A 26543-nucleotide genomic window follows, 5' to 3' on the forward strand; every position below is an offset into this window, starting at 1 on the left:
TTGACATGAATGCTATTGGATAGGAAAAAAAACTCATTGATGAAGCTATAATTTGATATTTTCGCTCAAAAAGAAAGGTTTATGAAAACATACACGGATACCATAGCGTCCGCAGCTTCCATCAGAAAATTCAAAGACAAAAAACTTTTGTTAATTATTTTAATTTTAATTAAGATACCAAAGCAAAAAGAACGCTTAAAAAAAATCCTGTTTATTGCCACACATTTACATTACAGAACACTTATGATCATTTGAAATCGTAGCAGGCGGAAATGAGACGATTAATTGATTAAAAAAAACATCTGGTATAACCTTGAAAACAAAAACAAATATAAAAACATCAGCAGCTTCATAAATATAAACTGGAAGACCATTTATGCCCCGGCCTGATGAGACTTCTTCTTAGGAATGACTTTTGAAGCAACTGCAGTGTCAGTTTTTTTCAAATATTTAATGAATTGTTTTAACTAGGGCTGTGAAACGATTAACATTTTTAATCAGGTTAATCACAGGTTTCTGTGGATTAATCATGATTAATCACATATATACATTTATACACAGGGGTGCACATAACTTGCTCACCAGTGCGTGCGCCAGCATCGGAGCTCTGCCGCGCGCGAGCCGAGAAGAGTTGTGTGTGTGTGTGTGTGTGTGTGGGGGGGGGTGCAAGTAACTTTTTTTCGTCCCGATGTGATTGTTGTTCTGAGTTTGTCCTCTTGGTTGATGCACTTATTGTAAGTCGCTTTGGATAAAAGCGTCTGCTAAATTACATCTAATGTAATGTAATATAATGTAATTAGTCCCAATAATTAAAAACACCCGAGTGTGCCGGGCCTTTAAAGGATATTATATTGCCATAATAATCATAGCTAATGTGTCCACAATGCGATTTCTTATTCACACATCCGGCACACATTCTCAACAGGTTTGTGTCCGTCTGATGGATGTTAGCTAGATATTTGTAATTTGTGATAATGGGCTATACAAAATAAACTGAATTGAATTTAATTGAATATTCAGTTTCCTTTTAGCTCCGTTTTGGTTCTCCACCAACTCCCGAGGAAAAAGAGAAGCTCTGTCTCTTTCGCTCCTGGATGTTTCCTCCAGCTCGTCTCTAACGTGTCTGTCGGCTGTTTGCTGCCGAACAGGTAGAACAATGATTTACTCCGACGGCACATTACCAGAGCGCTCCTCGCTCGGCTTGTGTGCAGAGCTCCACGCCACTTTGATTTGAACGAGTGAAAACAAATTGAAGGGAAGTGGGGAAACGCCCCCGCCGAAGAGGAAGGAGTCTGCTGCACAGAAGCGGGGCGTCGTCACAGGTCAGGGCAGACCGAGAGCCCGAGCCCCCTCGGAAGGAGTCGTGACGTAGAACGTCGGGGTTCCACTGTATCGCTCCTGGAAGAAACAACAGAACGTAAGAAGACACAGAACGGGGGCTTCATCCAGAGTAACAACCAACAGTACATCTGAAACCACACGGTCCATCCAGAGGGGCCACAGGGGCTCCTCACGGTCCGAGGAAGGAAGTTCAAAGAGGAAGCAAGAAGAAAGAACCGCTGGGTTCCTTTATCGCAACGAGACACCTTTCCTCTGCAGCCCAGACGCATCTTTTCCTCCTGAATCTCACGCCAAGCCTCCATAACTCATCGGACTCATGCAAAGGGTCGGCGACCGGGGAGGGAAGTACCCCCAGTTTGATTCCTCATGAAATAATGTGAATAAGCCAATTGTAATTAATGTAAAAAAGACATTAATTATTAGCCAAGTCCAACAAAATGTTCTCTTACGATTTAATGTCTAATATTGCCCCTCAAAATCAAAACTAGGATTTTTTTTTGACATAACTACTTCTTTAGGTTTTGGTAACACAACTACTTCAGGTTTTCAGAAACTAAAGATTCTGCTTTGGGTTTAAATAACTACGTCTGTTACGTGTTAATTTGTGTAATTGTACATCCCAAAACAATGACTATTGGTTTCACAGGGGACCCACACACCGGTCTCCTGGGTGAAAGTCCCGTGTTTGTTAGATGACTCTTTCACATCTGTGCATTGACTGGGACTGGAGTAGTAGTTACCTAAGCTTAGCATAAATACTGAAAACAAACCTCACACTTCTTAGCCATTGGCTCATCACAGGGACTGAATTGTCCGTTGGTTGCCCGGCAACCTCATGACGATGTCATCGTGTCCGGAGAGAAGCAGTGACATGACGTCTGCTTCTCGATGTTGCATGAGGTAGTAAAATGCACACTAATAATGTCAGTAAATGAATAGACTCATGAACAGTGTTATTGGATCTACAGGGCGCCACGGAAACCTGAAAACAGTCTCGTTTTTTGACGGAATTATTTCCAACTCAATGCTGTTCTCAATGCAATGGAGTACTGCTCTATACTCTATGTAACGGTCAACAGATAATTATTAATAAACACAAAAAGAAATTGCTTTAACGGAGAAATATATATATATATATATATATATACACATGAATTTATATATATGAATATATATATATATATTCATATATATACACATGAATATATATATATATATTCATATATATGAATATATATATATTCATATATATTCATATATATATATATATACATATTAACAGGAGGTCTCCAACACTGCATCCAGTTCTCGTTCCACAGCCATTGGCCCCGTCCGCTTGTCGTTTCACTTCGTTATCTTTGCATTTCTTTGTGGCGCTGTGGAAGCCATCTTTGTCACGTCCTCTTGGACACGTGATTTGGCATCTGGCACCCGAACACGATGTTTTCATAGAAGGTTGAAAGCCAGAACATAAAGGCAGAGGGCAGGGCGTCTGCAGGTACAGAATCCTACTCATTCCGCCTTAAAACACATCTTATTATTGACTATTTCTGTAAACCATATGACAGGAGAACATACAAAGGGACCTCCTCGTCATAACATGTATCCTCTTGATATCCCGATGAAATACAAGTTCATAAAAAGGTTAACCACAACTGCTAACTAACTGGACAGCTGGTTGAGTTGTGACCCCAGGGCAGAATCGTTCAGAGCGTGGCGTGTCCCAGTGCTTTTAGTTTTTCAGCCCTTGACAAGCCGCAGTGAGGTGCAGTTGAGTATTTCCGCCGGGTCGGGGGTCACCAGATCAACCCTGAAGCCTTCAGCCAAAGACACCTTCAGCAGCTCCTCCACGAACCCCTGCATGTCCTCGATGTCGCTCGGGTTCGCGCTCACGACGTCTTCGGACCGCGCGAGCTCCGGGCCGGACACCGCCAGCCCCCGGTAGCGCCGCTTGTCGTACTGATTTCGCGGGAGCTCGTCCGGCCTCGGCACCCACTCCAGTTTCAGCCTGTTCCGGCTCGGGTCGCACGGACGGGGGCTGGCGAGACCCTGGGGCGTCCGGTAGGAGAAGCGCTCACAGAGGAGGGCCACGAAGGCCCCCCAGGTGCAAAAGAGGTCCACCGTGAAGGCTCGCACGGAGCACGTGTGGAGCTCGTAGTTTTCTGGGCCGTGACGCACGTTAAAGTGGAGAAGGCGGACCTGGAACCAGAGGGCACACGGTGCTGACTACACAATCTCCAGAGTGCACACAAACAACAGAACCGGTCGGTCTCCGAATGTGCAAACACACATCTTGTGTTCAGTCACTGTATTCATGATCAACACCGATGACGTTCACAAAGGTTACTCAGGGACCGTCACTTCTAGAGTTTTAGAATCTGGAAGCCAGACTGGCGACGCTGTTGAACCCAATCGACAAAAGTGTAACGTTTATTATTTTGAGGGAAGTTTTGAGTGTTATCAAGAAGACAAATTGGGTGTTTTTTCCCCGAAAAATGTCAAACTATTCCTCAAAGTTCTCGCCTGTCTCACGAGGAGTCGGTACTCTGTCCATTTAGCTTAGTTCTGAGCCTCCAGATCTCAAGCAAGAGGGTCTAAACTCTGTGTAAACTTTCTATTGAGATGTCACCTTTTGTGTCAAATAAATGTAGAAACCCATTTGGGTATTTTGAGACAGAGAGCCGTTGCCGCCGCCGCCTCCTCTGCTTTCGATTGGTGGGCTCCAGAACCCCAGTGGCCCGGTGTCGGCTACTGTGGGTTCTCTGCTCAAGTTTCAAAATTGAGCACATGCATTTTTCTTATGAGTTTGGTTTTAATTAGTTATTTGATTTTTATACATATTATATGAGTAGAAATGGCGTCCAATTAAAATAGAGGAGACTGAGTTCACAGCTGTAACGGCTGTCTGAAAGCACCTTGATGGATCCAACAACCCGAGGAGTCTTTTTTATCGTCATACCAACTGGGTCAATGGTCCGCCTGGTCGATGTCTAACCTCAATTAAAACTCAAATAATGGGCCTCATGCAAGAAAAAACTTTTTTTCTGAGCTTTGCTCGTACAAATTCTCTGAACTGGACCAACTTATTAATTAGTAAAGTGAACAGATTTCCCACATGCACAAGGCTCATTGAGTTGATTCAATCTAAAAACAACTGTCCTATTGCTTTCACTTAAAAACAACCGTACCTTGGAATCAACATTCACCACAATCATGGCTCCTAGCGGCCCTCCTCTGAGGCCGAGAGGCACCGCCGCCTCGCAGCGGCCAATGTCCTCCAGCAGGGGGCGTATCTGGAAGAAGTCCGCCTCCCTCCTCAGCAGCGCCAGCTCCGAGAATCCATCCGGCAGGTCCAGCGAGCTGGAGCGCAGGTAGTTCAGAATGTGCCGGAAGGCCTTCCCGTCTCGGTCGATGAAGACGTTCCCTCGGCTGTCCCTCAGCACGGGGATCTGTCCGGTGAACATGGCGCCGAGCATGGAGTCGGGCCAGCGGGTCAACGTGTCCAGGGTGGTGGTGTAGACAACACCGCCGACGTTCAGCGACACCGGGTCCCGGAGAGGATTCCCGGCGCTGTTGTCATCCGGCGAGTTGAGGTTCGGCATCTCGGGGAGGACGAGGATCCCCCTGCTGCGTCCAGGAATGCTGAGGGCCGAGGCGATGGGGACGTGTCGAGTGCTTCTTTTGAATCCAAGAAAGACTTAACTAGTCGCCGGGATACGGCCCGCGTTGGGAAAGAAGCTTGGAAATTTGCCGGGGTCTTGCTCTCAGATTTTCAAACATAAAAAGAAAGAAGCTTGCTGCTCTTCTCTTTCTCACTTGTGCCACGCCAACGTGTCCTTCCTACACGTCCCTGAGATTATCTGCGGTTCACTGGACTACCTTTGTCCGCTAACAGCAGGCCCACAGTGACCAGACCAGCATGCTAATAACTGGACACTTGTGGCTCCGCGAAGCTCCCTTTTATTCTCAGCTCATACCCCCTGATGGCTCTCTCTCTCTCTCTCACACACACACACACACACACACTGGAGCAGTCTGAGCGAGACACGAGGGACTGGGGCGATTTGCCTTTATGCGCCCCTTAAAGTGACAGACAGAACATTGAATGTGTGAACTCGTGAACAATGTCCACGGACACTTTTCAACTTAAAAGCCCTTCGAAATGCAAAGAACTTTTTCCAGGAAATAAGAATCGTGAAAACAGGTTAAGTTAAACCAGACAACGGCTACACCGAGTATGTCGCAGGATGAGAGTTAGTCAGCTGGACATGAATAAGTCCATTACTCACTACGAATGTGATCCTCAGGACTAAATCCAACTGAAAGCAGTATTGTGTGAGAAAGAAGCGCAGCTGGTGTGAACATATGCATCCACAACAAACTGCACGTGTTCAGCTTATCATAACGAGTCGGCTGTAATATTGTGGGTCATAACAGTGAAAAACAATAATTTCCAAACATCTGATAAGAGGTCTAACAGTTAATTTCATCAACCAAAATTCCAACAGTAAATGTTTGTTGGCAAACTGTTTTTAAGTCTAAAAACATATCCAAAGAAATTATGAATATATGTAGTCAACATATAAAAACCTAACAAAAATGTCAAAGGCAGACTAATTGAAAATGACAAATTACTTGAAATCCGGCGAGTGACCAGCAGGGGGCGACGACTCTGGTTGCAAAGAGAAGTCAGATTGTATAGAAGTCTATGAGAAAATTGTCCCTTGATTTTCTGTCTCAATCTCTGGTTTCAAGTCTTCTTCGATACAGCATGATGTCATCATTTAGTACATTAAGGTCATTTAGAGTCAAACAGACCATAAAGAGGAGTAGACTTTAGGGCGGGGCTTACTGTGATTGACAGGTCGCTGCTGCTACCAGAGCCATAATCCAAAATGGAGATTTGATTCATGGATTCAATTCATGTCCAGTCCACTGAGAGCGGAAGCAGAAGAAGCAGCAACAGGATAAATATGAGAATTGTCAGGTAGCACGCTGACATTAGAGAACCGTTAGCCATTAGAAAGGTAAGCTAACGTGTATGTAACGTTACTTTCTATTGGTTATCTTTCGTGTTGCGTCAGGAGGAATGCCGAAGTTTGGGGTCTAAAGTCGACGCTCGACCGTCTGGAGAAGAATCGCTTTTGGTGAGGAAGCGAGTGAATCGATCCGAGTGGAGAGAACAGTTAGTCGCGCTAATGCTAATGCTAGGTGAGCGGGAATGGCGGGGAAACACCGAACTGCTGACGGTAATCCTTGATACTTGACATACAGACACATGGTCTGCACAGAACGCAGCGTGTGAACCAGCGTGTGTGTTTTCACCTGTATGTGGAGCATCGTCCGGTCGACGGCGTGCGCCTGCAGCAAGGTCACGGTGCATCCGCCGAACCCTCCGCCGGTCATCCGGCTGCCAAACACGCCCTTCACCTCCATGGCCGCGGACACCAGCTCGTCCAGCTCCTTGCAGCTCACCTCGTACAGGTCTCTGGCACAGGCACACCCGGTCAGCACACACTCTCACACACACACTCTCCTCAGCAGTGACTCGACGGTTCTACGGGCGGTTTAACGTTTACCTGAGGGAGTTGTGGCTTTCCACCATCAGCTGGCCAAACGCTTCGTAGGCTCCTCTCTTCAGGGCCTCGGCAGCCTGGGCGGTTCTTCCGATCTCCTCAACCACGTGACGAGCTCTCCGATAGGTGACGTCATCCAGCCTGTCCCTTGCCTCTGAAATGACAGGCAGAGGTCCGGACATCACACGCGACGTCGGGCTTCAGGTGAGCTTCAAGAGCATTGGATGTTTCATTTGTCAAAATTCGGAACATTTATATAGCAACAAACAACTATTGTGAAGCTAATGCGGTAGTGTCTTTTAAGTTGCCTTCAGGGGGTGACCTAACTTTCACTTGCTTTATTTCCCCAGTAAAGATTGTAAACATGAGTTTATGATCTCAATTGCTAGTTTAGAGTCTTCTTCAATACAGTGTGATGCTCATTTGGTAAATTATATACAGTATAAGGTGTTGGTTGGGTGTGTTTTTGAACTTTGAACAACGACATCACTGTGGCAGGACGAGCCATACGAAACACAAGAGGACGAGACAGGATCACATGAATGGAATAATGGAAGGAGGATAGCACAGGGAATCAGGACCGCGAGCTCGTCCACTCCAAGGCAGGTAGGGCGTGATAAAATAGGACAGAAAGGGACAGGACGATAAAAAATATATATACTTCACACCCTCGAGGTCCTTCATGGTGGCATCTCTGAGACTGTCCTTTCCCAGGATGGAGGCAGCCTCCTCACACCGGCGGCGTCTCATGGGGTACTCACTGCCACTCAGAGAGTGCTTAACATTGGAGTTGGTGATGAGAATGACCAAGCCTGGATCTGCCAGAGGGACGGGGGTGGCCTCCAGCGACCTGAGTCCAACCACAAACGAGAACATTGTCGAAAACGGTGGATGTAAAAAGTGTCCCTCTGCCTTTTGAGAGCGTTGGACGTTCACACTACCTGCAGTCAATGAGCAGGGCATGCCCCTCCCTTCCAAAGACAGACACAAACTGATCCATAATGCCACAGGGCACACCGGCGTGGGTATGTTCTGCCTTCTGGCAGGCCACCGCTGTGGACACCTTGTCTCCGTCATCTGAAAGATGAAGAAAGATAGAGAGTAAATACAGGCGGGCAACCTGAATCGTGAAGCCTTAAAGTGTCTTTAACGTGCATTCTCTTTCCTGACCACCAGGGGGCGACTCCTCCGGTTGTATATAAGTCTATGCTTCATGTGTTATAGCTGCATTCTCTCAAATGGCCAGCAGGGGGCAACTCATCTGGTTGTATAGAAGTCTATGCTTCATGTTTTAAAGCTGCATTCTCTTTCCTGACCACCAGGGGTGTTTCCTCTGGTTGTATAGAAGTATATACTTCATGTTTTAAAGCTGCATTATCTCTACTGGCCACCAGGGGGCGACTCATCTGGTCGTATAGAAGTATATGCTTCATGTGTTAAAGCTGCATTCTCTTTCCTGACCACCAGGGGCGACTCTTCTGGTTGTATAGAAGTATATGCTTCATATGTTAAAGTTGCATTCTCTTTCCTGACCACCAGGGGGTGACTCCTCTGGTTGTATAGAAGTCTATATAATGACTCTACTTCTCTCTTGATGTATTCCCTCAGTAAACATGTAAACATGAGTTTATGTCTCAGTCTCTAGTTTCAAGTCTTCTTCTATACAGCATGATGTCATCATTTAGTACATGATGGTAATTTAGAGTCAAACAGACCATAAAGAGGAGTAGACTTTAGGGCGGGGCTTACTGTGATTGACAGGTCGCTGCTGCTACCAGAGCCATACTCCAAGATGGAGATTTGATTGATGGATTAAATTCATGTCCAGTCCACTGAGAGTGGAAGCATACAAGAAGCAGCAACAGAATAAATATGAGAACTCGCAGGTAGCGAGGGGCGGGGCTTACTGTGATTAACAGGTCGCTGGCTTTGTTTGGTCTGGAATTTGTCTGTATTTTCTGTGTTTTCAGTTCATAAAAGTTAATTGTAACATTCTTAGTTCCCTAGAAAGTCAGCATTCAGTTATACTGAGCTCCACCAACACAACCATTTCGAAAACTCAAGGTTTTAAAACCCTCGTCCACAAACTGCCTCTCACATACAGTCTTTCAGTCCAAAACAGGCTGTAAATAAGCAGCTTTGCTTCATGTTGAAACCAACTATCAGTTTGAAAATCTCACCTGTGATGTAACAATAGACTACTCCCTGTCTGCGCTCAGATTCCTACCTGGCTTGAGCTGCTGCAGGAATGTGTAGAAAGCCACCTCTAGAGAGGCGGAGCTTGACAGACCTCCTCCAAGGGGGACGCTGCTGACTACCACCGCCCTGAAACCTGGGACAGGTGGCGCTGAGGGAGACGGTACACATTGGTTATATATGCTGCGGTGATTCACTTTCATGAGGTCATTCACTGGATGAGGTCACACACTGGAAGATAAACTCCTGCAGGATCAGAAGTGGTACTATCCATCTGTCTTTATATATGTGAATAGCCTCGATGCTTCCTTTACCCCGGTAATGCTGGATGACACCCTTCACGTAGTTCGCCCAGCTGGGTGACCCCGGGGGAAGCGGTGACCCGTCGCCGGGCAGGCTGAAGTCCACCCTGCGAGGCTCGTCGGCATCCTCGGTCGCCGTTACCACGGTGACACCCGGGCTCGAGGTTCGACTCCCGACCACCACGGTCACCAGGGGCAGCGCCTGGCTCAGCAAACACAAACAAACACAAGGCAGCGGTTATCTTTTCCTCTCCGTCACAGGGGAAACATCCTCAAAATAAAACCAGGAAGAAGAACATTTCCTGGAACCAGAGTCCATGTAGATTTATAATAGTTGTCAGTTGGGTGAAGCCTCACATGCATGTATCAACGTAACATTTTGGAGATCTTGTAACACAACAAATGTACTTAATGTTAGTAATCAACTGGTGAAGATGTATGATGATATGTATTTGTTTTTTCACACTTTTCCATGATTATTATAATTTACCAATACATATGTTATAGGATGTTTTCTCTCTCTGAGCCACACTGTAGTCACTCTCACATCTAACCAACTTTCCACTTGCATTCCTTTTTTAGTTTTTAAATGGCTGTTGAAGTGTTTTCAGATTTATAATTTAAAAAATAGACATTTTGAACATAGAATAATCAGGAAACTGTATATATAATATATATAGAGAGATTTATTGAAATATATATTATTTTGTTGTCGTCTTATTTTCAAACCCCGCCGGTGAGCGGTCGCGAGGTTACCATCGGGAGCACGAGGCCCTGGTTGTAGTCGGTGTGCTCCCCGATCAGGTTCACTCTTCCGGGGGCGCACACCGCCTTCTGAGGGGCCTCTCCTCCGAACACCTGCCCGTACAGGTGCACCGCGGCCGCAACGAGCTCGGGTACACTCGGGAAAGAACTGGCCATTGGAGACACTTTTAGGTGCTAACAGAAACGCTAACTGTTTGTATACAGCGGAGTTCTTATGGCATGTCATGTGCTGTTTACTTCCGGGTGGGCGTGGCCACATAGTGAAGCTGTGATTGGTTGGAGGTCACATGACACAGTTTTGCAAGTGCAGCTCGTTTGATTCGACAGCGAATTGTTTTTGTTGTCTTTTTTGAAAAGCATGTGAATTATAAAGTTTCCTGAAATGGAAATGCTCAAGTAAAAGTAACTCGAATGGACCTTCATGAGCCGAATTAAGTGAAGTAAGTGAAGTAAGTGCCCGCCTCCTCCACAGACAGAAGCATGCGGAGTGTGGCTCCCCCTAGCGGCCACTGGTGTCCATCACACATCAGAACCCTCTGGTGGCCATTGAGCCAGCTCGTGCACAAAAGGGTGGTTCAAGCCCCTGAGAGTTTAAATAAAAGTAGTTTTTAAGGAGAACCACGCTAATTTTAACAATGCATCCATGTGGTCTGAGTCTGACTAATACAATGTTACTGAAGTGACCGTGAACACATCTATCCTAATGGCCAAAAAACTAGTGTGTTGTCATTTTAGAAAAAAATAAATGTTCTTCGGCCCCCCTAAATAATTAGGCTTTATATTTGTGATGTCATTAAATTAAACTATTACTCCTCACATGGACACATTATTTAGAACTATCATGTTACATATATGTGCGTTCTGGTTTGTATGTTTTCTCCCCCTTCAAATTACAATCCAATTTCCTACCATCATATAACACCCCTGGATGTCATCAAGTTTAAGTGTAGAACTGGAAGTTCATTGTAGAAGTCGATATAGAGATGACACAGAGAGCATCCAATAGTACGTTTAGCACATTCTTGTGAAACATTGCGGCATGAAAACACTTTCACCTTTTGAAAACGGCCCTATTTTTGAGGTTTCTGCTCGAAATAACATACCCAAACTAAAAAGGGTGTATCTCTGCAACATCAAATGCTATTTCAACAATGTTGGTCTTATAATAAAGGTAACACATGTTAGCTTTTGTTCAGATGTGTAAATATCAGTATATATGTTACTGGGAGGAAATAAAGATGAAACACAGCAAAAATAGAAGTTTCAGGTGTTTGAGTTGTGTTGAAATGGCTTGCTGATTCTTATAGCCCAAGTTGTGCTTTTAATTTGTACAACATCATTATATTTGCTTATGTTTATTATAATTTGTGACACAGTTTAACCACAATGTCCAAAATTGACCCCTTAAAGGGTTTTAATGTTCTCTTTTTTGGACCATCGGATATATATATATATATATATATATATATATATATATATATATATATATATAGCTTTGAGAGAGTAGCTCATCTTCACAAATGTTGATTAAGTTTTCCTCGACCAACATGTTAGAGTGGTGTTCCCCTTTAAACTGGATTCAAGGAAACATGCTTCATGATTGAGATTTGAATGAAAAACACAAGCAAGAGCAAAATAATGCTGAACTTATACTTTTATTAAATAGTTTTCACTATAAGAAAAAAAAACACGTCATTTGAAAAGTTTCCTTGAACAGTTTCGTTGAGACCGTTGCTCAAATACTATCTGGCATCTGGCAGATTCACTTCCCTTATTTAAAATCCATTTCTATTATCGTGCATGTTACCTGCTTCAATAAATAACACCAGATCGACGACTCTAAAGCTGGTTTACGAAAGAGGCAAACAGTATAATACTTATAATCTAATAAATAAACAACAATGATGTCAATGCTTTGGATTTGTACAGTTACAGTTTTTGTTATCATAACTTGCTACGCTTAAAAAAACACACACATTTGGTATTTAACCACATTGGTAGATCTCACACTCACAGCTCATGACAAGTGCAGCCTGGATGGTTCAATATTGGCACTGGCCCAATTTTACAAGAGTTGTCAGATAATCCTTTAAAAGTCTTCTCATGATGCCAAACATTTTTTACGGTGTTTTTTCTTTCTTCAAAAATGTAGAAGACTGGAGACTAGTACAGATCTTCCTTCATCTCTCTAGCACAGTCCTGATTCGCTATAATTTCTATGGCGCCAATGTCTAGGATGCATTTTAAACATACTTATAATTTGCTTTTGTTGTTGCATGAATAATAATATATTATTAATACATTATATATTATATATATATATATATATAATTGATCATTTATTATAATGTCATTGTAAAGGAAAGTGGGCACTGTATACTTGAAGAATAGCACAAAAGAATGTATGCAATAACACATTTCATAATGCGTTATTGCATTGGGTAATCATAGGTTTATATAACTGATTAAACACATTATGACACATTATATGTATGTTTATAAAACATCAGAGACATGAGCGTCATAGAAAGTGTGGCCAAAAGTTCCTGCAGATTCTTCATGAAATCCTAATATAAATATTCATTGTTCTTCTTGTCACATGTAAATCAACAACATATGAACGTTCTAAAACCAGCTCCACCAAAACGAGATAAGAACAACACAATGTGAATCCTTTTCCTTGACATAAGATTCTTCATGAGATTATCCACATAAATATTCAGTTCTTCTTCTCACATCAAAATCAAGGAAAATAATAATGTTCTAAAACCAGCTCCAACAAAACAAACGGTCCCCCTGAATAAGAGCAAGACTGTGTAAACCCTTTCTTTTAATATAAGCTACAGCAGATGACGTAACAGTGACGTCTCACATGGAGACACGTCTTAAAATCTGTTCAAACACTGACACTATAAAGTGTTTATGTCACAGTGGCCAGGATTGCACTGCACAGTACGAATGTAAATACTAAGTAAACTAAAGACAAATAAAATAAAACTTAGAAAGGTCATTGCCACTATGAAGCACGTGCAAGTACGTCTCGTCTAAGAAGCTAATAATAAGGCAGCAGATTTATCTCGTGCATCATCGTCTCTTGCATAATAGAGGAATTCTATTTATAGTATAAAAACTCTACATTGCTACTGAATAACATAGTTTGGTCATTCCCTAATAGAAAAGATGAACATGCTGATTGTGTTGAGCTACAATACGATCACTGTAAATCAAACATTTAACAAAAGAAGTTATCTCTTTTAAACATATTTAACATTTTACGTAACACACTGGAATACATTATTAAAGTACTGGGATAAAGTGTAATGGCCAATAGGCTCTTCATTTTTACAGCGCACGTCGGACGGGCAGAAATGTTTCTTCATCATCTACAGTATCATCTTTCACATCTTCTAAGATCCATCCTTACTTTCCATGTGGCTCTTGCTGTATAGTACTGGGGAAGTTGCCATTTTTTTTAACCGAGTATCACATTTTAACGAATCCTTATACAACGGTTTGTGTGATATCTTGTTATTTTTCCTGTGTTTTCCTGTTTCCTCCCAATGGCAGCAACACGAGCAATCAGTGTGCCCGTGCAAGTCCATGCAGTGTTTAGGCAACGAAACTTCTGGGTTAGGTATAAGAACAGATTCAGTTTTGGGTCAACGTAACTACGGAAGTGACGTCATTTACGTACGGAACTTACGTACAGAACGCACGTACGGAACTCCCGTACGGAACCCACGTACGGAACTAACGTACGGAACTAACGTACGGAACTTATCTACGGAACTCACGTATGGAATTCCCGTACGGAACTAATGTATGGAACTTATCTACGGAACTCACGTATGGAATTCCGTACGGAACTTACGTATGGAACTTACGTATGGAACTTACGTACGGAACTTACGTACAGAATTCAAGTACGAAACTCAAGTACGGAACTCAAGTACGGAACTCAAGTACGGAATTCACGTATGGAACTAACGTAGGGAACTTACCTGACAAATTAATCAACAATTGTGTTGTAATAACTACGAATCTGAAGTACAGCGGTTACGTGACAAATAAGTCAAAGTTTTGGGGTAAAACAACTACTAGCTAGTATAGTATAGCTACAAAGAGTGTGCGAGCACAGCCTTACAATGAAAGCTGGATCAGGCAACCGTTATTAGAGAGCCTGTAAACATGTTCTCAGAGTAACCTGGTAACTAGGTTGCTGGTTACGTGTATGATGCAATCATAAGCAATACACTGGCAGTAAACCTACACATGACTGCCAAGTCAAAGATAACATCATATAAATGTACCACAATAAGATGATTGTAGTTAACAAAAAATAATTCCTTCAGCAGGGTTGAGAGTTATCAAGTTTGAGAGGTTAGCGAGAAGTATGTTCAAAATCTAGCATCAATTTCTGGTCACGGTCTCGAAGATCAATATACTTCTGCAGGCTGGTTCAATGAGTTGTCAGTAAGTTCTCAGGCTCGATTAAAGAGACATGAAACAATCCTCTCCAATAAAATAGAGACAGGTTGAGGATATAGCTGCAACATTTGTAAAACAAGGTCATATAATAGTTACGTCTTATGAATTAGAGCCTGAATCTTTTTTAGTCTTTTGCCTGGATCCAGGCAGATATGTCCGGGGACCGGCCCATGGCAGCTTCCACGCCTCATGTTGCCACTGTACGTAGTAGAGATAGGCTTAGGGTTTCTTGGATAAAGACTTGGCAGGTGACTTAGCGAATGGTTTTGAGGGACTGCTTTGACATTGGGTGACCTTCAGGTGAACAAAGAGGGAGGAGGGCGAGAGGTTGGAGCCATCCAGCTTGAGCAGTCGGACATGACGGTAACCTGCGGAGAGAAAGGAAAGGGTAAAGTGAACGACGCCGTCTAGAAGTGAGTCTTCTCGTATCATTAGTAGCTGAGCTAGTTCTGCATTTGGTTTGGCGAACAGAGCTAACAGCTGGCAAGCAAAATTCTGCTAACGGAGCTTTCAGCTAAGGGAGCTTTCAGTTAACGGAGTTTTCAGCTAACGGAGCTTTCAGCTAACGTAGCTAAACACACGGCTGGTCTGACCGTTTCTGTTTATAGAAAGTGTTAAACAGTCCACATGAAGCGCTACACAGCTAACTACAGTGTAGCTGCACAAAGCTAACTACAGGTCAGATGCCTCAACAAAATGGGAGCATCTGATAGCAGTTTACATGGGGAGGGGTTTTGTAATTATTCAAACATTACAGCAATGATTATTGCAGACACACCTGGCAAAGATCTGAACTCTACTAAGTGCACTTTTCTCGTTCATATGTATCGGCACCCTCAAACTCTACCGTCCCGACACGCACCTGTGAGGAGACTCGTAAAGGGCAGGGTGAATTGCCCCAGGAAGTCATTGCTTGAGGTGAAGTCATGGTCCTCCACCATGAAGCGAACCAGAGCCAGGTCAGGGACATGGACGGTAAAGTTGAAGGTACAGTCCCACCGTGGGTTAAATCCTGGAACAAGAAAAGAGCACATGAGTTATTCAATGCGATTTGACTTGCTCGCGCTCCATCATGCTTATGCAGTGAGTGCTTCCCAACCTTGATGTACCTCCACAGTCCTGTCACACAAGCTCAGGTACCCCTTTATCTACACCACTTGATTTTAAACTGTGGTATTTAATGCTATGAATTGTATAAAAGTTGATCATGTCAATGTCTAGGTCAGTTGGAGAGTTGCAGAAGTCATTCAACTTCTTAAAACATCGTCACTTTACTGTTTTTTTCCTTGGAGCTTTCAACTATATCTCATTGTGTTTATTAGAGACAATATCAACTGCTATCTCAATTTGTGTGGAAGTTCCTAAATGATGCTGATGAAGGCATTAAATTCGTTACATTGGGTCATCTTTCAGTCGGGAAGGCATTTACCATTGTTGTCGACATAATGAGTTTTCTTCTTGTTGTTGTCTATGGGTACACCATGCACCTCCACCCACACCTGAGGGTCCACAATGGAGCTGGGTTTGTCCCATTCTGGTTTAGGCAACTGCTGAGCTGAAATGACCTAGAAATACAAGATAACCAGAGCTTGATTTCATGACATTAGAATGAAGCCAGACACGTTGATGCAATGACGCTCTCTGAGTGAACTCTTGTGGTATAGATTTCCTCCACGGCTCGTGTTTGTCTTAAAAATGCAGCCAGGTACAATTCCCTGTCACCATTGCAATCAGAAACATCTCGGCCAGTCACAACCATTACATTATTGTCTTATTATACAATATATAGACATGGCCTTGATGATGTTAACCTTATTGACTTATCCTACTATATATCGACATGACATTGATCACGTTATGGTCCAATACGCAGATGACTTGATCATGTATACGTCATAGACATATGGACATGACATTGACTTATCTTACCAAATGTGGACATAACCTTGATAATGTTTACAGTATTTACTTTTTCTACATTTTATGGAAATAACATTGACAAAGTTTACATTACTGACATCGTATGGTATATGGACATGACCGTAGTATTATTTAGGTTATCAACTTGTCGTACAATATACAGTATGTACATGACTATAATTGTTCACCTCCATATTGACCGTTATGTTTACCTGTGTATTTCTTTGCATATAAATATTACCAACATGATGCCAGAGTCAGTGTTCCCTACCTTAACGACACGTGGGCATAGCAGCATTTTTGTGAACAGAGCCCCAGAGTCCCTTTTATTTATTGCTTCAGATATGTGGTTTTCTTTGATTTATGATTTATTTATTTATATATTTTTGTCACATTCCATTTCCAATGTTAAAGTATTCTTCAGAATTAAAAGTGAATTGCTCTTTGAAAGTGTGCACTTGCATTATAATGCCATTACATAATCCCGATATCATTGGCAAATAAAATGACAATAATATCATTTATCGTGATTATTTCTGGGACAATTTATAGTCCAACCAAAGTAGTTATTGTCTAGGCCTCGAAACATCTATTCGCCAACGTTTAAAATTCTTCAGTAGTTCCATCTTGAGGAAAATCCTCATCTTTCAAACACAAATATGTTGTTCAGCCCACGTTGTGCTACGTGCTCCTCATTTAGAGTGAGCCTCTTACCCGGACCGTGAGCAGAACCGGTCTGTGGCCAGGACCTCCACCGACATTCTCCGGGTTGAAGGTGGTGTCGGGCTGGCACATGAAGGGGGGCTTCAGCATGTATCCACACTGGCTGTTCTGGAGGAACCGGCCTTGGTTCAGGTCCATCTGCTCACCGGGTGTCTGGAAATTCAAAGCAACTGGAGAGAAAGACGACTGTTACCGGCGGTCAACAAGCGGGTTCTGGAGATGGGATGTGGGGGGCGTGGGTAGCTCTCAATGAGAGGACGAAGAATACAACTATATAAAATCAGCTCTTACCAATTTGACAGCCTCCGTTCCACATCTCCTGAGGGTTGTAGTTGGAGGACTGGAGGCGCTGGCCTGACGGGTAAATCCTGCTCAGCTGGTGGCTGTTGTGACGGACAAAGTGAATCCCTGGAGGGACGAGACAAGTCCACTTCATTTAGTCACTGAGAGCTATAGAAACACTCATTTTACTTTGGTCCTTGTGCGGCTTGAACAAGGTAGAACTAAACGGTAAAAATCTTAATAATATGCGGGCAGCATGCAAACTATTTATCTTTGTCTTAAAACCTGCATTCTCTCCTCTGACCACCAGGGGGAGACACCCCCCTTTGCAAAAAGAAGTCAAATTGTATAGAAGTCTATACATTTTTGTACGTAAACTCCTATTTACATTGTAAACAGAGTTATATAGACCATAAAGTAGAGTATGCTTTATCGCCGGCTTACTGTGATTGACAGGTCGTTGCCACTACCAGAGACGTGTGCAGTGGTCTACACGCCTACGTGTTCCAAATATGGTAACTTCAGTTCATCGGTTGCGATAACAACATTGTGACGGTCATAATTCAAGATGGCGACCGCAAAAATTGAGGCTTAAAAAACGACGGGTGACGACAATGACTATGTCCACCTCTTTTTTCTGGTGTGTCACATTTGACATCACAAACGTGCCAGAAAACAGTAAAAATACAAATTATAACTTTAAAAAAATAATTATTGAATACTCGCAACTCTCTTTTTTAAAACTATCAAACCAGAGTTGGTGATTGTTGCGGTGAAGTGGAAAGACTGAGAGTTAAATGACTGGAGTCTGGTTGCTTTGAGGAGAGCATAATAATTATATTACGTCAATGAATTATGATAATTGTCCAACGGCCCGTTGATTATTCATCATATATTCAATAATTATATATAGATATTAGATATTTCCATCACTGCTGATCTCACTGCTGAGTCATTTTCATTTCCCCAGAAATGATTGCTTTCTTTCCACTAGAGACTAAAGCCAGGTGACCGGGGGGTGCACACGTCGTACCTGAGTCCTTCACGTGTCTGAGCGCATCACTTTCAGAGAAAGAGGACATGTCGGTGGCCGAGCCTTTAGCCGCCAGCTCAAAGCTTCTAAAGGGAACACTGCGGGTGTACACCACCAGCTCCGACAGCTCTGGACTCAGCTTAGACACACCTGGCTGGAGATGACACACACACACACACAACCATCACGTTACACACAGGAAAAACCCTGGTGGGAGCAATGCTGCTCCTGGTGGTGTCAGACCGACCTTCTTGTCCTCTGTCTTTCTGCCGGCCTCCTCCTCCGAGGAGCTGAGGTCTGAGGAGCTGGAGGAACCCTCCTCCACCACGCGCTCCTTCTTCCCCTTCACCAGGATTTTACCCTTCAGATCCTGCAACCAACACATTGACACACACATGAACTTGTTTGAACATTATACTTCATTTGTGGCGCACCATGACCGCTGCTGTGCGATCTCTACTGTTACCATAGAAATACGGTTACGACCACAATTCAATTAAATTAGATTCTGTTTATTTTGTAGAGCCCAAATCAGACATTATGAATTTTCCTCAGAGGGTTTTAGAATCTGTACACATAGACATCCTTGACCTTTGACCTCACATCGGATCAGGAACAACTCCCCAAAAAACAGAAAAAATCATCCTCTCATCCCCTCATCGCCGTATCCCCTCATCCCCTCATCGCATCATCCCCTCATTGCATCATCCCCTAATCGCCTCATCCCTTCATTGCCTCATCCCCTCAAAGCCTCATCCCCTCATTGCATCATCCCCTCATCGCCTCATCCCCCATCCTCTCATCCCCTTATTGCCTCATCCCTTCATCGCCTCATCCCCCCATCCCCTCATTGCCTCATCCCTTCATCCCCATATCGCCTCATCCCCTCATCCCTTCATGCTCTCATCCCCTAATTACCTCATGACAGTTTTACAATGATGTCTGACCATGATGTGAAATTACAGGCACAGTTGTGAGCTGACCACCAGGGGGCGTGACCACGGCGTGCAGACCTGAGCGCCTGCACACTGACCCCCCACACGAGCAGATGGGCCTCATCCAGCAGTACACGTAACTCTAACGGTCGACTGAGACCAAGACAGCTGCACTAGTGCTGCACGGCGGCAGCGGCGAGGTGTGTCAGGGTGAAGTCCTCGTGCGGGAATCTCACTGAGAGAAGGCCGCCGGCTATTTTTACCACATCTACGTTCCACTGAAAAGTGGCGGCCACACTCCGAATGTCCATGAGGACGAATCACTGTGATCATCACTGTGGCTCCACTGGACGGAGGCATGACCCGCTCCAAACAGAACCAACATCAAATATAAATACTTCAACACGATGTTACGCACGGCTGACGTTTAAACTAACAGCCAACCACCAGATGGAAATGTTTAGGTTTCACTTTTTGGGGAAGCTTTTCCTGCCGTTGCCTAACACACTTGTATACCTTATTATAATACTTTATTTTAATTCATTGTTTCCATGGATTTGAACCCTTTGCACTTATTACTCTTAAATTTGTATATTCTATATATTTTACTAACCCTAACCCTAACACTTGTGTGGTGTTTTTATCTTTATTTTTATTGTGTTGTATTTCATTATTTATTATCTATTATTTCACCTTCCTGTTGCACTTTTACTGAGGAAACACTATTTTATCAGTGTGCTTTTTTAAATGTATGATCTTGAAGCCTTAGCCTCATATTTCCACATCCTATCCCTCCCATAACTACCTTCATTTATTTGTTGTTGTGGACGGCCTTTTATCTTAATCAGTCCTTACAGGAACCTCTAGCAGGGGGACGGACTGTGGAAATATGTTGGTTTGTTTTTACTCCCGTTGGTCGCTTTGCTCCAATGTTCTGTTTTATACTTTTTATTAAAGTTTTTATTATCTTTTTATGGAGTGATTTTTAGCATATTCATGCACTCAATAAGGAACTCAATAGGGAATTTTTGTTATATTTCCAGTGTGCCCGTGCCCTCATGACCTCCACTAGGAGGCCACGTCCCCATCCTCACCTAATCCTAACCCTAACACCAAACCCTCACCAAAGCAAACCTAACCCTCACCCCAACCAAACCTAACCCTAACCCTAAGCCTAACACCAAACCTAACCCAAACCCTAACCCTCACCTAAAACCAACCAAACCTAACCCTAACACCAAACCCAACCCTAACCCGCCCTACAGCCTGTGACGTCACTGTCTTCTGCTTATGGAAGTGTCCTCCTTGCCTCTGGAGAGGGCAGGTTGTGAGGATCCAACCCTCCGAGGGGCTCGGTCAGCAGCTTGTCCCCGAGGATGGATCTCAGGTGTCGGGCCATCACCGCCTGCTGCTCCACGGAGCAGTGGTTCTCCAGGGACAGGATCAGAGGGTAGGGAGACGCCTGGGAGAGAGGGGTGATGGTGGGAAGTCGGGGACAAAAAGACAAATGATCCTCTGTAAGACTCTTATATTCATCGATGTGTAGAAGTACATCATCTCCGTCAACACGGACTCACTTTGAAAGCGTATTCGTTGATAGTCTGAATGACTTCCACGAAGGACACTTTGGAGGTGAGTGTGTGTCCGTGGTAGAGGACCGGCTCTCCTTTATCTCCATCCCAACAGTCCAGCTCCACACAGCGGCAGCCATGACTCAGGGCTCTAAGAGAGACAACACATCATTAGGAACAGGCACGTGCACAGATAGAGCCCTAGTGGTGCTCAAGCACCAGCCCTTTTGCCCTGGATGAGAAATGTGCCCTTTTTGCTGGAGCCCACTTTTTTCATTCATCCGTATTTAAGAATAAAAGTTACTCTTTCTGTCATCAATTCCCCCCAAATGTGTTTTAATATCCGACGGGGAATTTACTTGAGTTCTTGTGAGAATTTCTCCCCGACATGCTCCACGGCGTTCACGAGCCCCCCCCCCTCCCGCCGCGCCCCTCCCTCCTCCTCCACTTAGTGCTCGCGCAGTGCTCCTCGCGCCACCAAACGGGTGCACCTCCTTCTCCTCTGACCCGCAGCATCAGACACACAGGTCATGACGGCGTTTGTCCCCTGACGTTGTTTTGGACAATATTAGCGCTGCTGAAAACATTATGTCAAAACTGGTCCGACGTTTCCTAAAAAAATAAACAAACAAAAACTCAAAACCTTGCAGCTGTTTACTTAGTTATGTTTAGAGAATAGAGAGAGGGAGAGAGAGAGAAGAGAGAAGAGAGAGAGGGAAGAGAGAGAGAGAGAATTCTTATTCCGTTCTATTCAACAGGGGCTAGTCTAGGATTTGCGTGGCCAGACTGAAAAAAAAATCATAAGGCCTCTGGTATTGTTCAGAGGGCCGGGCCAAATGTGGAGGCGGGTCGTATCCGGCCCGCGGGCCTTAGTTTGAGGACCACTGCTCTTGGCTGTTGATGTCTATCAATATCGCTCATTTTGAAAATGACGTAAGAGGGCAATACGGATCCATGTCAGACCAGCGAGGAGGGCAATACGTGGCTGGCATGACGACCCATTAGCCAATCAGAACGCTTGTACTGTTGTTGCTATAGAATAATTCATCTTTATTCATAAAGAAAATGTAAGCTTGCGGTCTGATGCTCCCAGAGGAAACGCAGGTCGAGGACAGCAACATCAGTGTAATGCTGCTTATGCTTTAATTCTGTCAGAATTTATTTTTGGCATTGGGTGCCCTTTTTTTGGTTTGAGCACCTGCCCCCCAAAATGTCTGTGCACGTGCCTGATTAGGAACCTCTGGGGCTCACTGAGTCAACGGGTTTAGTTCTGGGAGACTGCCGAGGTTCACCAGTATTCTATTAACATGATAACTCTCCTGTTGCGTTTTGGTTTGCAGTGTTCATATGGTCATGGAAAACCTGGAAAAGTCATGGCATTTTAAAATCGTTATTTCCAGGCTTGGAAAAAGTCTTTGAAAAAAATGTAATCCCAAAAGTGAAAATGTTGTTACATTCATATGTTGATTTACACTGAGTATATACTGTATGCTTTGGAATTCTCATTGTAAGTTTAAGCATCCTCAGAGGAGCTGACAGCCAAGAACTGAAGCATCATCCTTTTATAGCGATGCTGAACGGCCTGATGTCCCCACACTACACAAATCGGGGCGGAAGCCGAACAGTTTACAGAGCATTTAGCATCTCAGGGCAAACATCCACCCCCTAGCCCCTCAGACAGGTGAGGCGACCTTCACGCACACACCTACAGCGATTCCCCAATTGTACGGTGGCCCTGAGAGCTCAACACGCGGCTAATTAAAAAGACGACTCGAGAAAAATGGCGAAACATCTTCGAGTCCCCTTAGTGTCCCCTAGCAACAACTTCCGTTAGCACGTTGATTTAGTCGCTTCTTGGCTGATAAGACTTAATATATAGGGAAAGATAGCATTGAGGTGTGAGGGCTAGCCTTCAGCTAACCATCATGGACAGGAAGGGCGAGGCTGGAAGAGTGACTCAAGGTACAGGATAGAAGGGAGACACAAAGTGGTTGGGGGCGGTACTGCACCCATAATACGAGCTCGCGCCCCTAGAGGTAGGGCGATTTATACCTAAGTGGGCAGATAGGGTACTGCAGGGAATTAACCCTTGGACCTCATCGTGTGGCTAAAGTTAGACGGCGTCGTTAACTTGGTGACGATGTTTCTTCGTTCGCATGTGTTGTTTGTTGAGCCACGTACCGGATGTAGGGCTCCGTGCTGCTGTCCCCGGTCAGCTGGTCCTTGGTGAGGTAGGTGTTGTGGGAGGAGGAGATGAAGTAGTGCGCCAGCGGGCGCGTCATGTCTTGGTAAACTCTGGCGTGCTCCGGGTCGAACGCACAGTTCCCCTTTGACAGCATGTACATGGTAAACCCGTTGGGGGTCATGAACTGGTTCTTCTGCGCTGCGCTGGGCAAAAAGCAAAAAACACAATTAAAAAAACTATATGGCGATTATATGGTGAGTAAAATACAGTTATACACAGTGACGTTGCATTTTCACCACTTAAATCAATAATGCCTCGGAGGAATAGAAAGATGACAGCGCGGCACCTCAGGTACCACATGGTAGAGGCCTCCCCCCAAATATGGAAATGATTGCAAGATTATTTTCATTGTTTGTATACACTACCAATCAAAAGTTTAAGAACGCCTCAATTTCTCCAGTTTTTATTGAAATCTACATAATTTAATTTCTCAATGTCCTCTGAAATTAAAGCAGAGAACAAAGAAACAAATGGAGATACAAAATAAATTATGGAATTGTTGTAATGTTGTAAAAATGTAATCGGCATGTTTGACTCATCAAAGTAAAGCCACCTTTTGCAGAACACACTCGCGTGGGATTCTTTCTAAAATTCTAGGCAAAGTTCTTCCAGCTGCACGTTGTGAACCCTGCAAAAAGGCCTTAATGTAAAACTCTGAAATGTACATTCTTTTTCAATTCTTGGTAACCTCAACTTTTTTGTTTAACTCTGGCAGTTTGCTGCTGACCTTTGTCCCATGTCAGGTTATTCACTTAAACTGCTTACGTTTCAATTAAAACTGATAAAAATGGGACTTTTGACCGGTAGTGTGTATAACTACAGCGCTAAAGAAAGATCTAGCCACGCGCATTATTATTCTGCAATAGAGGAGAAGAACTTGGTGATCTCGTCTTTTTATTATTAGAAGTGTGCTTTTTTTTTTCATCCAGAATCTTTTGCTCCAGTTTAACATTTGGAGAAAGAAAAGTGAAGTTATAATCCAGTTTTGTACTTACATTTTTTTTAAAAACTTTTTAGACGTGGCCTAAAAATAATATGTCCCGGCGGCTTTTTCCAAACTTTAGAGGAAATTTAGTTGTTAGATAAAAAAGTAAAAAAAGTGGGATAGTTTAGAAGTTGTAATCTTTAACCCAATCGGCACCCTTGATAAAGAGGAGGAGAAATCCAGCTCAAACCGGCGGGCGATGGCAGGTGGTCTACATCCAGCGAGTCAGACTCTTAACGCAGAGGTTGGACCGGCACCAGCTCACACCTCTGATCTGTTCTACGTCCAGACCTTTCTCAGTCTCCCATTTGGTGCCGGGCCGGTGGCGTCAGGTATAGATAATCCCTGTTTAGCTGACCCGGATGGGCCGGTACTTAGCGCCGTACCCCACTCGTTGAGCTCGTAGGTGAGGATGAGGCTCTGGGCGTGGATGAGTGACGCGTCCTCCCCCTGGTCCTTCAAGAAGTCCCTCAGGTCCACGGTGGAGAGCACGCAGCTGTTGGCGGAGTAGCGGATGAACACGGCGTCCAGCTCCGGTCTCCGTAGCAACTCCCTGCAGAACACCTCGATCTCCTCGTGGTCCAGACGGTTGTCGGCCGACCGGTCACATTTCTGTGAGGAAGAGGAAGAGGAAGAGGTGATCGGTCATTGGTTAGTTCGGCAAACTCGTCTCAAGCGGCACAAAGTCAATCAGATGTGTGTGTGTGTGTGTGTGTGTGTGTGTGCTCCGCTACCTGGAAGAGGCTGCGGGCATACTGGTCATTCAGGTCAATGTTGATCATCTGCAGCAGCGTCTGGACCTCGTCGTAGCTCATCTTGTCGTCGTGGTTCTGGTCGGCCCGGCTCATGTAGGCATGGATCCAGGTGACACACACACACGGTGAAGGAGGCAGCAACAGCAGTCAGCAGTGTTTGGTGACGTCGCACCAAGACGGAGCTCCAGGGCACAGACGTCATTTTTTGGTCTGTAACTATGTGTTTCTTATGACACCCTCGAAATAGAGATGTTTTTAATCTCAATGGATTTCACCTGGTTAAATACAGGTTTAATAATAATAATAATAATAAATAAAAATGTCCCTCAATCAAAAAAGTGGAAGACGACAAAAGTACAAACTAATTTTATTTACTGGATGTCTGGAATTGCAAAGGTCTTTGCCGGATATTCAAAAGTGTTAAAACTATTTATATTACAACTGCTTCATTTTAGTCGTCATCAATTACTCACAACAAGCAGTTGAATAATCGATTATTTGCAGCATATTCTCGGCTGGTCTCAAATAACCCGTTAAAGGGTTAACAGCAGGCGGGACAGAGTCCTCGATACAAGTATAAAAAGGCGTAGGATTCAATAAATAGGCCGTGATGTCTGATAGTTTACAACAGAATAATGATTCCTTCTGATCCTGAAAACAGGCGTCTAAAGGTTGAGTGCTAGAACATGTTGCTGTTATTCTGCTTCCTTTGGACCCCACCGGGTCACTCACTCTGGTCCCCGTAGTGATGGGAGGAACCACCTCCATCACGTGAGTCTCTAACCTCCCAAAGCTCCACACATAGCGCTCTACCATCTCCCCATAGACAACAATAAGGATATTGGTTGAGTTTCTCCTTCTGGGTCATGTTGGCCACCCTCTCCTGCAGGGTCCGGATGCCGCGGGCCCAGTGCTGAGCCTCCTCCTGGCTGTGGCACAGGAGGTCCAGGCTCTTGCGGGGCCCCTTGAAGACCACCGTCAAACAGCGCTGCACGGGGCCGGAGCCGAGCATCTGCCGCAACGTCTCCGACTGGCAACCTTCGCGAACGCACTCCACCTCCATGATGGAGACTGGGGGGGGGGGGGGGGGGCAAGAAATGAAGCAAATAAAGAGCTGGGATTGGCCAGTTACTCGTCATCCAGTGATGTGAAGTTGTTTCATTGGGTTTGTCGCAAGCTCTCAACCTCCGGTTCTGCCGAGTCAAGGCGATGGATTCTGGTTTATGGAAAGGGAAAACTCCTCCAGGTCTTTCCTTGTCGTTCCTCACCTCTCTGACACACCGTGATGGAAACATCGTGAAGCATGTATCGGGTCACAAGTCCACTTCATTCATATTTAAACCATCCAACCGGCCTTCCCCTGACCCTGACATCACTGGAGGAGAAATAATGAGGGAACAGTGAACCTTCCCCAGCCACAGGCATC

At 44.3% G+C, this 26543-nt stretch overlaps 3 protein-coding genes across 4 annotated transcripts in view; all 3 read right to left on the minus strand.

Annotated features, from left to right (window-relative positions):
* Positions 1-190: 190 nt before the first annotated feature.
* Positions 191-10359, minus strand: galk1 (galactokinase 1). Of its 2 annotated transcripts, none has more exons than XM_056429043.1 (8): positions 10172-10359; positions 9428-9617; positions 9145-9264; positions 7859-7994; positions 7586-7767; positions 6921-7071; positions 6667-6829; positions 191-1398 (listed from the first exon to the last, which is right to left on the minus strand). In XM_056429043.1, the coding sequence occupies exons 1-8, from the start codon at positions 10334-10336 to the stop codon at positions 1324-1326; spliced, it is 1182 nt and encodes a 393-aa protein (XP_056285018.1). In that variant the 5' UTR covers positions 10337-10359; the 3' UTR covers positions 191-1323. The 2 variants fall into 2 exon arrangements, with proteins under 2 accessions (XP_056285018.1, XP_056285017.1); XM_056429042.1 differs by lacking the exon at positions 191-1398 and adding an exon at positions 2655-3540.
* LOC130203149 (BTB/POZ domain-containing protein KCTD21-like) lies at positions 3551-6660 on the minus strand. Its single transcript, XM_056429054.1, has one exon. It carries the CDS (start codon positions 4941-4943, stop codon positions 4428-4430), a length of 516 nt encoding a protein of 171 aa, XP_056285029.1. The 5' UTR covers positions 4944-6660; the 3' UTR covers positions 3551-4427.
* Positions 10360-11816: 1457 nt separating the features above from the next.
* The window catches only part of plcd3b (phospholipase C, delta 3b), a 34824-nt gene continuing 20097 nt past the window's right edge, over positions 11817-26543 (minus strand). Inside the window, exons 4-16 of the mRNA XM_056429039.1 lie at positions 25960-26188; positions 25097-25226; positions 24749-24974; positions 23314-23515; positions 21139-21283; positions 20871-21023; positions 18874-18996; positions 18627-18780; positions 17603-17719; positions 17303-17481; positions 16098-16233; positions 15531-15680; positions 11817-15036 (exon numbers count right to left, since the gene is read on the minus strand). Of these exons, the coding sequence (XP_056285014.1) occupies positions 14888-15036; positions 15531-15680; positions 16098-16233; positions 17303-17481; positions 17603-17719; positions 18627-18780; positions 18874-18996; positions 20871-21023; positions 21139-21283; positions 23314-23515; positions 24749-24974; positions 25097-25226; positions 25960-26188 (2093 nt within the window). The 3' untranslated portion in view covers positions 11817-14887. The remainder of the gene's footprint in view (positions 15037-15530; positions 15681-16097; positions 16234-17302; positions 17482-17602; positions 17720-18626; positions 18781-18873; positions 18997-20870; positions 21024-21138; positions 21284-23313; positions 23516-24748; positions 24975-25096; positions 25227-25959; positions 26189-26543) is intronic.

The sequence above is a fragment of the Pseudoliparis swirei genome, chromosome 13, assembly GCF_029220125.1.
Source record: "Pseudoliparis swirei isolate HS2019 ecotype Mariana Trench chromosome 13, NWPU_hadal_v1, whole genome shotgun sequence".
In the NCBI taxonomy this organism is placed as follows: Eukaryota; Metazoa; Chordata; class Actinopteri; order Perciformes; family Liparidae; genus Pseudoliparis; species Pseudoliparis swirei.

Excerpts from the sequence above, each read along its gene's own strand:
- LOC130203149 (XM_056429054.1), bottom strand. The coding sequence starts at position 4,943 with ATGCCGAACCTCAACTCGCCGGATGACAACAGCGCCGGGAATCCTCTC.
- galk1 (XM_056429042.1), bottom strand. The coding sequence starts at position 10,336 with ATGGCCAGTTCTTTCCCGAGTGTACCCGAGCTCGTTGCGGCCGCGGTG. Across the intron at positions 7,768-7,858 it reads GCCCTGCTCATTGACTGCAG|GTCGCTGGAGGCCACCCCCG; the intron begins GTAGTGTGAACG and ends GGTTGGACTCAG. Across the intron at positions 6,830-6,920 it reads GAAAGCCACAACTCCCTCAG|AGACCTGTACGAGGTGAGCT; the intron begins GTAAACGTTAAA and ends TGCCTGTGCCAG.